The sequence below is a fragment of the Cetorhinus maximus genome, chromosome 4 (assembly GCF_964194155.1).
Source record: "Cetorhinus maximus chromosome 4, sCetMax3.hap1.1, whole genome shotgun sequence".
Taxonomy (NCBI): domain Eukaryota; kingdom Metazoa; phylum Chordata; class Chondrichthyes; order Lamniformes; family Cetorhinidae; genus Cetorhinus; species Cetorhinus maximus.
Genome location: NC_135882.1, coordinates 142,418,735 through 142,431,255, shown reverse-complemented (window position 1 = coordinate 142,431,255; position 12,521 = coordinate 142,418,735). Strand labels below are relative to the sequence as shown.

At 42.6% G+C, this 12,521-nt stretch overlaps 1 protein-coding gene across 1 annotated transcript in view; it reads right to left on the bottom strand.

Annotated features, from left to right (window-relative positions):
* Positions 1-12,521, bottom strand: part of tg (thyroglobulin) — a 443,647-nt gene that overhangs the window by 300,229 nt on the left and 130,897 nt on the right. Inside the window, exons 26-27 of the mRNA XM_078541245.1 lie at positions 6,678-6,875; positions 3,324-3,491 (exon numbers count right to left, since the gene is read on the bottom strand). Of these exons, the coding sequence (XP_078397371.1) occupies positions 3,324-3,491; positions 6,678-6,875 (366 nt within the window). The remainder of the gene's footprint in view (positions 1-3,323; positions 3,492-6,677; positions 6,876-12,521) is intronic.

The window sequence follows — 12,521 nt, the reverse complement described above, 5'->3', positions numbered from 1 at the left end:
GATCCAGTCCATGTTAAGAACTTTACATCCTTACCTCACATTTTGGGCCAAACTTTTGCTCTCGAGTCAGAAGCACAGAGACAGTAAAATTCCTGACTCCACAAATCCGACTCAGGAGAAAGCACCCTGGACATTCTAATTTTCATTCTGGGGAGGAGTGAGTGGGCGGAGGGTGGGGGGGGGGGGGGGTGGCTGGATTGGGGAACAGGTGCTGACTGGATTCAGGCCTGGTGTTCCGGGAAGAGTTTGGAGACAGCCAGAGGGACTAGCGGGTGCGGAAGCAGGCTGTGTGAAAGACCCACCTCACTGCTCCGGGGCTTGTCAGGAAAAGAATAAAACAAAAAATAGCCCTCTATCCCTCACCTCTCACACACCCTCACCCTCCCACACACTCCCCATGCCCCATCCATGCCAACCCATGCTGCCTCATGCCCCCTAGCCACTGCCCCCCCACCATGGGCCCACATATCCCCATGCCAACCCATGCCTCCACCTGCTCCCCATAGTCCTTTATATCCCCTATTCCAACTTAGTGCCATGTCATGCAAAGCCATGCCCCCCCACCCACCATCCTTTGCTCTTATACCTACCATGCCAATTCACCCAGTATCCACTATAGGCAGACCTCAGGACCCATGCGAAGATTAAATAAAATAAAGTTCCAAGTGTCTATCGCGGACTTTATTTAAAAAAACACTCTCATTCATAAAAACCCATTTGCTATATTTACGTTCCTTCAACTACATTATCCCTTATAACAACAAACATTTCATTTGTAATCCCGTATAAAAGCTAACACCAGAATTCAGAGTCCCACGTCAAAGAGTCCACAACCACTTGGTGCTGTCAATCAAACTGTGGAATGGCAGGCACGCTATTGTGATGTGAAATCAGTCATGCAGCATTAATCCAGTAATGGTAGCCCTAAGGTTCATGTCAACAGACAGAGTGAAATAGTAAGCATCATCTTTTTAACACTCCAGACAGTTTTTCTTTCAAAGAATTAAAGGGCAGAAATTTTAAATGCCTTGACAGCTTGATAGCTCCCTTTGGCAGTTGTTTCTGACAGCCTCTTGACAGTTCATCTTGACATTTTTGATAATTGTTTTTGACAGTTCCAATGAGCTTCACAGTCCCAATGAGCTTATCCACATTTTACATAAATTCATGTCGACTTTTCACAATTCCAAAGGGTACCTGAAACTTCCCCAAAGGGCTCCTGACCTTCCCCAAAGGTGTTCTAGGGCCATATCCAAAGGGGTACCTTCCCTTTCTGAAAGGTACCCAGGCTATCCAAACAACTCCACAAATTTCAGGCCTGCTCCTATCAGATGCAATCTCCGCATGTTGGGTTTCAGACATCTCTCACAGCAAATCACACATAAGTGGAGACAGATACTGATTTCTATGGGCAGCTGCTCTTGTAAAACGTGCATTCATGAACTGTGACCCAACCCCCATTCCTGCCCCTGGAAAAATCGTAGGAGACATGTTCAGGGTGGGACTTCCAATTTTTGGGCTCGTCTGCCATTTTCACAATGAAGGAGGGGCCCATTGTTGTTGCAACGTTCCAGGCCTAATTATCTATTACAGACATAATTTTTAAAAAAAACATTTTCGTTCATAAAAACCCATTCAATACATTAAAATTCCTTCGACTACTTAATCCCTTATAAAAGAAAACATTTCATTCAAGTAATTAATCCATTTCAAAAATAAGCATTTGTATTCATAGCCCCACATCAAAGACTTTATTACCACTTGGAGCTATCAATCAAATGGTGAACTGACAGGCGCCCCACAGTGATAACGGTAGGTTATGGAATCAGTAATGCAGCACAAATCCTGTAATGATAACCTTCAGGCTTATTTCATCAGAAAGAGTGAAATTACAAGTGTTTTTTTTTAAACTGTAGACCAGTTTGTTTTAATTTTAAGTGCAAGAGATTTAAATGCCTCAAAAGTTTGACAGTTCCACAAAGCTTATCCACTTTTTATGCACATTCACATCTACCAATTCCAAAGAGCACCTTAACTCTCCCAAACGGCACATTACCTCTCCCAAAGGGGTACCTGGACCTATGCAAAAGCTATTCTCCAAATAACTTTGGCAGCTTTAGGCATCTTCCTCAAAGGTCTAAAGCCCACGAATTGTGTTTTGGTCATCCCACTAATGAAAATGGGATCTGTTGAAGGCAGTTGCACTTTTCAATGAGTAACTGGGTCTTTGAACCATGGGTGTGCAAACTAGAACTTGTCTTCATTTACCCCCTGGTGAAAATGGTGGATGTGGGATTCACGGCTGGGGTATCTGGAATTGGGGCACTGGCGCCATTTTGGCTAAGCCAGAGACCATTTCCATCCCTGCAAAATTCAGGCCTTTCTCCATCACCGGGTCTTCTAATTTCCATCTCTGTAACTTTGGATGCTTCCACCACAATTGCAACCCCATTATTGCTGAAAATCTCATCCACACTTTCATCATCTCTGGACTCAATTTTCCCAAAGTCCTTCCTTGTTGTCCTCCCATTCTCCACCCTGTATAAACTCTAACTTGTTCACAACTCACTTGTTTACATTCTGTCCCACACACTAGGTCCTACTTGTCCATGTCCTTACTCCCACTGGCATAACATTGGCCTACGGTTTCCAACATATCCGATGAAAAGAAAACTGCCACAAAATCGAGCTCCATTCTGAGGAAAGGTTATTAACCTGACACATTAACTCTGTTTCTCTCTGCACAGATACTGCCTGACCAGTCAAGTATTTCCAGCATTTTCTGTATTTATTTCAGACTTCCAACATCTGCAGTATTTTGCTTTTGCATTAGTGTTCACTCCTCAAAGGTCTGGCTCTCAGGTTTAGACTATGTTCCCTAGTCTTAGACTACCCAACCAGAGGAAATAGGATAGGTAGAGAAAGATTATCTGTCCTTCCCCTCTCCAGTAATTTTGCAACCACTTCAGTCAGATTTTTCAGCCATGATCCACACTTTACAAATCCACACTTGCTCTCTTTGATCAACAGAAAATTTTCAAGGTGCTCAGTCACTCTGTCCATAATTACAGACCAGTAATTTTCTAACAATAGATTTTAGGCTGACTGGTCCATAGTTCCCTGGTTTCCCTCTCCCACTGTTCTTAAATAGCCCAGTGACATTTACAATTTTCCAATCTAAGGGAAAAGTTCCTAAATCAAGTCAACTTTAGAAAGTTATAGTTATGCCATCTGCAATTTTCTGACCTACTTCCTTTAAGACTGACCACTGTTGTATTATTGCTGGATCAGGAACTATCCATGCCCAAAAACTGTTTGCTTACTGCCAATGAAGTCCAGTCCTCCAAAGCTGAACGTGAATGTTTTCTTCTCTGTGTTGGACTTCACACCTCTGCAAACACCCTCTCCACCAAGCAGTGATGTTGCCTGCCAGTCATTATCGTTGCAAAGCAGAACATCTGGATAACCGATCAGACCACAGAGGAGAGTACCTGAAAACAAACACAGGTACACAGGTAAGTGTCGTTGGTGCCCTTACTGTCCCAGTCAATTCCATGCAATGTATTGGCAAAATAGATATCAATTGATGGGTGAAAGATAAGATTAGAGAAAGGCATACATGGAGTGTGTGTAGAGGAGCACTCACTTGAGGGAGCTCTTCTGTGACATTGTAGTCTCAATTCCTACCATTAGGTGTATTAATTTCAACACAGAAATAAAAATATATTGAAGCTAAGGCATGGAAACAGGACATTCAGGCTAAACTAGTCCTACATTCCTTTGGGGGAAGCATCTTTGAAGTTCAGAGACTATAATGACAGAAAATTAAATTTTATGCTTCAAATACAATTTAACAAAAAGGTGTGGATCTCTATATTAATTGAATTATTGCAAATTGTATTATTGGTGAGAAATTACCGCATGTGATGTTATAAATTAAAGTACTGAATTCAATCGATCTGTTTTTCCATTCAAAAACTTACTTCAAAAATTCAGGATAAAGATTATTCCATGAATTCATAGAACCTTTAACCAGAGGAGGCCATTAAGCTCATAATTACCTTGCTGGGTTTTTGTAAGCAATCCAATTATAATCTCACTTCCCCCCACTCCTTTCCCCATAGCCTGACAATTTTTTCCTATTCAAGTATTTATCCAATTTCCTTTTGAAAGTTACAGTTGAATTTACTTCCATCGCCCTTTCATACAGTGCATTCCAGAGCACAGCAACTCAGAATCAGAGTCACAGAATGGTTGCAGCACAGAAGGAGGCCATTTGGCTCGGTCGTGTCTCTGCCACCTCTCTATCACTGCCTGTCCTTCTCCCAGCTGTAGCCCTGCACATTCTTCCTTTACAGATAACAATCCAATTCCCTCTTGGATGCCTCAATTAATTCTACCTCCAGCACAGGCAGTGCATTCCAGATCCTAACCACTTGTAATGTGCAAAAGTTTTTCCTTATATCGCTACTGCTCCTTTTGCCAATTACCTTAAATCTGTAGCCTCTTGTTCACAATCCTTCCACCAATGGGAACACAAAAAACATTAAAAAGCCTCATATTCCATCTGGTTCTTTTCTCAACTGTGGGACAATATATCCAGTGTCATTGGCAGATGAGATAAGAAAATTGGGAAAAAGAAAACTATTTGAAAACTTTCAGGTATTTTCAAAAATGCAACACTCAGACCAAATCAAAGTGCATAATGTTGTGGCAATAGGCACAAGTTTGTGGTTTCAACTGACATCACCTAGAAATGAAGCATCATCATCCTGAAATGTTAACTGTGTTCCTCTCCGCACAGATGCTGCTAGACCTGCTGAGCACTTCAAACGTCTTTTAGTTGTATTTCACCTAGAAATAGCCTGACAAGCCATCTATATCCTTGTTTTATGAGGTCTGTTGCTATGCACAGCTGGTTACCATATGAAGTGCCAATAGAATAGGATAGTGCATTGTATGAAGCATATGGAGATGTTCAGGCAACATGGTAAGGTGTTATATATGTGTTACATATTGTCATGAAAGTACAATAATTCTCATAATATTATTGTGATTTATTGTAAAAGTAGATTAAAAGTGGGGTTTGGATTTTGTGTGTGTGTATTTTAATTGAATTGGAGGCAGCTGGTCTGGAGGCTTTGAATCGTCAAAATAAGCTAGGTATGAAATGCTATATACGTAAACATGGCTAAAGTTTTAGAATGTGAGGTGAGGAGAATTTGCATTTTTAGATAAATCAGGGTAGTTTGAATTTCAAAGAGATGGCAGGATGTCACACCTAGCTGGAGAAACTAGGCCAAGCAGTGTGTTTATTTTTCTCAAAGGTCACTGACACTATTAGCACGATGAATAGATTTATATTATAAGAAAAGTAAAATTCCAAAGACGTGTGGGAACAATGGAATTTGCATTAAAAGGGAGAAACTTGTATAAATGAGGCTATGTGTCAGGGAAGGCATTGTAAGATCTACCAGAGGTTTGAGAAGCCTCCAGTATATATGCATTAAACTGCTGTCTACAGAAACTGAAGCTGGGAAAAGCTACTTTGAATTCTACTGTCCGGGGTATTGTGTTGGCTTGCTGCCTTAACAGGGGTGTAACTGGAAGCCAGATTACATGGGGGTTTTAGGAGTTATTAAAGTGGTAATTTGTAGATCTATGCATGCATTTGAAATCTTTTCTTTTGTTAATAAATGTTGAATTTAGTTCTCTAAAAAATCTCTGAAGTCGTGGTACGCTTATTACTTCTGAATTCAGGGCATGCGTCTCGAAATAAATACACATTGCAAAATCGTTGTGATTAAGTTTCCCCCGTGGATTTGATCCACCTGGCACACATCATCTGCTGCGTTATTAACACACACAGTATTTATTATACATACCCTTTCTTTAGTTAATCTCTAAACAAAACTAAACTGCCAAAAACCTTTCCTTCTTTGATACATTTTTTTAAAGAACATAACAGAAATCAGTTATTGTTTCAAGAATTTTCCCCACAATTTCTTGTGGCTGAATCACACTCATTCAGACCATGACAAATTGCTTCCATGACCTGGGACCCAGGCATAATCTGCATAGTTCTTAAGCATGATGATGCATTTTATTTGCATGGCTGAATTTTCCTGCAAGGAACAGACTGTAACTTATTCCTATAACCTTGTGATTTACAGCTCTACATGCTGTGCAAAGATCCCAAAATTATTGCAGTAAGTAAAAAACTAGGCTACCTCTTGAGCTGATATGGAATTCCCTGTAACAGTATACTATCTGGCATATAACTCTCTGTTTCAAATGTACTATCATTCTACAATGAGCCCACCCAGTCCAGAAGTTCTTCCTTAATGTCGTACCCAGTCCAGGGGATATCCCCTATGTAATGTAGTGCTCACTATAGAAGCTGTCTCCATATAATGAATTACTCAGTTCAAGGGATCTCCCCTATGTAATGTAATACCCAGTCCAGCATATCTCCCTTATGTAATGCAGTACTCGATTCAGAAGCTCTTTCTTATATAATGTATTATTCCATTCAGAGGCTCTCCTACACATTGTAACACATCACACTGGTGACTGGTCCAAAATGAAATTACATGAAAAGTGCTTTGGGGCATTTCTGAGGCATGTGATGAAGTGCCATACAAAGGCAACTCTTTCTTATTCAAGATTTGTTGTACCTCCGTCAATTGTTATCTGACTCAACATGAAGCCATCACAGCAATGCTCGTTGCCACAGGTCTGTCTGCAGAAATGATGTACATCTGCTAAGCTTGAACCACTTGCAGAAAAAGCCATTGCCTGGTACACGCCTGTAATCACATTGCGAAAATCTGTCCGCATGAAGGTCTTGCGAAATGATGTGGTGAATTCATGACCTGGAGAAAATTAAGAAGATATGTAGAGTCATAAGATCTAACAGTACGGAAGGAGTGCATTTGGCTGATGGCGCTTATACCGACACATTGAAAGAAATATCCAATTAGTCCCACTCCCCTGCTCTTTCCACTCAGCCCTGAAAAATTTCCTTTTCTAGTATTTATCTAATTCCCTTTTGAAAACTACTATAGTGAATCTGCTTTCACCAGCCTTTCAGGCAGTACTTTGCAGATCATAACATAACATGTACAGTTTAAGGCAAGATCATTTGACCCATTATACCTGTGTATGCCCATAATCTAACACAGGAGAAGTAAACACTGGAGGAAGATAATCCTTGTTCAGGTTGTTAAGAAGAGAAATTATAGTCAGGAATATGACTGAATTCTTCAAATGAAGTTTCTCACGGTTTAATAGAGACCCATCATTTTCTCTTAGGAGGCTGATGATGTTGAAGAATGGCTTGCATCTTGGGTCTGCAACTTCAGACCAAACTGAGAACAAATTTCATGCCATGAAACCTTATATGACAGTGACCATGCAACAATGTGTGTACATTCTCCCAGATAAGTTTGATGTTACAGCTGGGAGGTACTCCCAAACATAAGCTTTGCCTCACCAGCAGTGTCACCTCAGCAGGTGTGAAAGGGAGGAAGGGTAAAAAGGCTAAGCAGCCAAAATCAGACATTTTTATTTCAATAATTTCTCATTTAATGTCCTTATATTAGACATACACATTGGGGCTCTGCTTGTGCTCTCCATATATTTTCTTTCCGAGACAATGTGAAAAATCAGGGGTAACATTTCTAAAAGAAAACTGCAGAATTCTTGAAGTGTTCTGCAAAATCCCCAGTTCACAAGCTGTCATATTCGACACACTATATTTCTATAATGGGTGTAACAGTGGTTGATATAGTGTTTGATGACATCCTCCAGTGTTCATTTCTAAATGCCTTACTGCATTTCAAGGTATAAAATGACATGTTGCCAAAATTCTTCCAAACACCAGCTTTAGCGCATTTTTATTAGATTTGCTAAAATACCGTCGATGGAAATTTCTCTGTTCAAGGGCAATTAGGGGTGGACAACAAATTAAGTAGCACACTAAGGCTGCAAAATTGGTCTCTGTAGCACTGGTAGTTTTGGAGCTTTGGTAGCTATTTCAGTACAAAATGAACTGACAATTCTTGGAACATATTACCACGCACTTCAGAAATCAATCAGACTGCCAATCGATTGTCTCAGGGGGATTGGTCATGAGAGCAATTGCCATGCAGCCAAACCAATCAAAGGCTGCCAATCGAGTGGCTCAGAGGGGTTGAGCACAAGAGTGTTACCCAAAACCACTAAATCAAGGTGGCACTGTCAGGAGTGAGACCATCAACAGGAGAGGTCCCACTAGAAGCACATTGGTACTAGTCAGATCAGATCAAATTGGCCTGCAGTCAACTTAGCCTGACTAACTAACGGGGAAACAGTATGTTTTAAATCATTCTGTATTGTTTTCAAGTTTAAGCTTTTGGTAATAAAGCTGTTGGATTTGTGGTGAAATTGTGTCAGTTGTGATTCTCAATCTCTCAGATGTTACATGCTCCAGCTCACTTCCGGTGTGGCCCATGCCGAATGCCATCTTGGTGACTGTGTTAGCATGGTTCTGCATAGGTCACAGACCTGAGGTCATTGCTTCTTCCATGCTGGAAAGGAGGGACCCCAAGCTCTGCACAAAGCCCTGAGGCAAGTTTGAGTTGGACTCCTCCAAGCTCCTTTATAGTGACAGCATAATTTCTAACAGGCCTGTCAAGGCACCAAGTGTTTTTGTGTGCATGGCCATCAGCCTTTTTCTATACGCCAGAGAAGTCCTCGAAGTCCATCAAAGTCTATTTCAGGGGAGATGGTGGTGTAGTGGTAATGTCACTGGACTAATAATGCAGAGGTCCAGGCTAATGCTCTGGGGACATGAGCTCAAATGCCACAACGGCAGTCAGTGGAATGTAAATTCAATTAATAAAAAATAAAAACTAGTTTCAGTAATGGTCACCATGGGCTGAATTTTCCCCCCGTCAGGGGTGGTGGGGGGGGGGGGGGTGGTGGTTGTGCAGGAACAGGCGTGAACCCGATTGGCGCCCCCAATCAGGTCCGTGTTGCCATTTTAGGTGGGTGGGCCAATTAAGGCATGCGCTTGAAAGAGTGCAGAAATCTCCCTGAGGCACAGAAGTGCCTCAGAGAGCTTAGTTAAAGTTTTTAAAAGTTAAATAAAGGAAAGAAAATATTTTAAGACATGTCCCCTCATGCAACAGTGTCACATGAGCTGGGACATGTCAAGGAACATTAATGAAAAACTTTGTTTAATTTATAAAAACTTCATGAAACCTCATCCCACATGTGGATGAGGTTCCATGAAAAATGCGAAGGCTGCCTGGGTTCTTCACCTGCCCACCAACCTTAAGGTTGGATGGGCAGTTCATTTAACTATGTTAATTAGTTTTTGACAGGCCTTAATAGGCCTTTGACAGTTCAATGCCCCTGCCTGAAGTCACCGCGTGTCATTTTATGTGTCAGCGAGCGGGCCCCACCCCCGCCCCCGCTCGTCATCGCAAAAATTCTGCCCCATGAAATATCTTTGATTGTTGTAAAAACCCATCTGATTTACTAATGTCCTTTCGGGAAGGAAATCTGCCATCCTTACCTGGTCTGGCCTACATATTAGGCAGGAACTGAGGAATCTAGACTGGAGGTGGATGTTTGAGGGCAAATCAACAACTGACATGTGGGGGGCTTTCAAACGTCAGTTGATGAGAATTCAGGACCGGCATGTTCCTGCTAGGATGAAGGGTAAGTATGGCAAGTTTCAGAAACCTTGGATAACGAAGGATATTGTGAGATTAGTCAAAAAGAAAAGGGAAGCATTCATAAGGGCTAGAAGGCTGGGAACAGATGAAGCCCGTGGAGAATATAAAGAAAGTAGGAAGAAACTTAAGCAAGGAGTCAGCAGGGCTAAAGGGGTCATGAAAAGTCACTGGCAACCAGGATTAAGGAAAATCCCAAGGCCTTTTATACATATGTAAAGAGCAAGAGGGTAGCCAGGGAAAGGGTAGGCCCACTCAGGGACAGAGGTAGGAATCTGTGAGTGGAGCCAGAAGAAATGGGAGAGATACTAAATTAGTACTTCTCATCAGTAATCACCAAAGAGAAGGACTTAGTGGTTGATTTGACTAGGGAAGAGTGTGTAGATAGCCTGGATCATGTTGAGATCAAAAAAGAGGAGGTGTTAGGTGTCTTGAAGAATATTAAGGTGGATAAGTCCCCAGGGCCAGATGGGATCTACCCCAGAGTACTGAGGGAGGCAAGGGAGGAGATTGCTGGGGCCTTGACAGAAATCAGAAATATTTGTATCCTCACTGGCTACGGGTGAGGTCCCAGAGGACTGGAGAATGGCCAATGTTGTTCCATTGTTTAAGAAGGGTAGCAGGGATAATCCAGGAAATTATTGGAGAAGATTCTTCGTGACAGGATTTACTACCATTTGGAAGCAAATGGGCGTATTAGTGAGAGACAGCATGGTTTTGTGAAGGAGAGGTCGTGTCTCACTAACTTGATCGAGTTTTTCGAGGAAGTGACAAAGATGATCGACGATGGAAGGGCAGTGGATGTTATCTACATGGATTTCAGTAAGGCCTTTGACAAGGTCCCTCATGGCAGACTGGTACAGAAGGTAAAGTTGCACGGGATCAGAGGTGAGCTGGCAAGATGGATACAGAATTGGCTTGGTCATAGAAGACAGAGGTAGCAGTGGAAGGGTGCTTTTCTGAATAGAGAGCTGTAACTAGTGGTGTTCCACAGGAATCAGTGCTGGGACCTTTGCAGTTTGTAGTATACGTAAATGGTTTGGAGGAAAATGTAACTGGGCTAATTAGTAAGTTTGCAGACGACACTAAGGTTGGAGGAGTTGCAGATAGTGAAGAGGATTGTCAAAGGATACAACGGGATATAGATCGGTTGGAGACTTGGGTGGAGAAATGGCAGATGGCGTTTAATCCAGACAAATGCGAGGTAATGCATTTTGGAAGGTCTAATACAGGTAGGAATTATACAGTAAATGGCAGAACCCTTAAATGCATCGACGGGCAGAGGGATCTGGGTGTACAGGTCCACAGGTCACTGAAAGTGGCAACGCAGGTGGAAAAAGGTAGTCAGGAATGCATATGGCATGCTTACCTTCATCAGCAGGGGTATTGAGTATAAAAGCTGGGAAGTCATGCTGCAGCTATATAGAACCTTGGTTAGGCCACACTTGGAATATTGCGTGCAATTCTGGTCGCCACATTACCAGAAGGATATGGAGGCATTGGAGAGGGTGCAGAGGAGGTTTACCAGGATGCTGCCTGGTCTGGAGGTTATTAGCTATGAGAAGAGGTTGGAGAAACTCAGATTGTTCTCACTAGAGCGACGGAGATTGAGGGGCAACTTGATAGAAGTTTACAAAATTATGAGTGGCATGGACAGAGTAGATAGTCAGAAGCTTTTTCCCAGGGTGGAAGAGTCAATTACTAGGGACATACATTTAAGGTGAGAGGAGAAAACTTTAGAGGAGATGTGCGGGGCAAGTTTTTTTATGAAGAGGGTAGTGAGTGTCTGGAATTCGCTGCCAGAGGAGGTGGTGGAAGCAGGTACGATAGTGGTGTTTAAGAGGCAGCTTGACAAATACATGAATAGGATGGGAATAGAGGGATACGGACCCCGGAAGTGCAAAATGTTTTAGTTTGACAGGCAATGTGATTGGCGCAGGCTTGGAGGGCCGAAGGGCCTGTTCCTGTGCTGTACTTTTCTTTGTTCTTTGTACATGTGACTCCAGACCTACAGCAATCTTAACTGCCCTGTGATATGGCCTAGCAAGTCACTCAGTTCAAGGGCAATTAGGGATGGACAACAAACGTTGACCTTGCCAGCTACACCTGCATCCTATGGAAGAATAAAATAAAGTTTTCCTTTGAATCCTTTGCAGGAGAACTTATCTGTAACCTCGCCTTCCCGGGCATTGGCACGCAGGTTAACCTTTCCCCCTGCCCTGACTGTAGCTCACTCATGCCCAGTGACTCAGACCCCACCTCTATGTTACACTCTATATTTCACACAGTGCCAGTATCTGAGCTGGAGGCAGTAAGTGCAAGATCGAGTGATGGTGTTTCTTCTTCATCAGTTTCTTGCTCCTCAAGGACTTAAGCCTCATGCACCATGATCTGGCCTGGCAGCAGTCCTTGTGTATCCAAAAGCAAAAAGGTGAAAGGTTAGCGCTGGGGTGACAGAAGTAGCGGAGAACAAGAGATGCATGGTTACACCATCTGGAGCTCAAAAGTAAGACAAGATTGTGGCATGAGGTGATGTGGGATGTGAGAAGGCTGATTAAATAGGAACATCTTCTATGGTTTCAGCCCTGCTGCTGGCTGCAGCTGCCGCTGCACCAATTACTTCCAGCACCATCCGCTTCATGGGGGAGGGTGTGCAGCCATGCCTGCCCCCACTGGTTAGGTGCTGTTGCCACCAATTGTCAACCACCTTTTTGTGTAAGAGAGAGGGAAGTGCGTCAGTGAGCTTGGTGCAATGTGTTTGAGTGGTGTGCCTGCCACAGTTGAATAGCTGATTGTGTG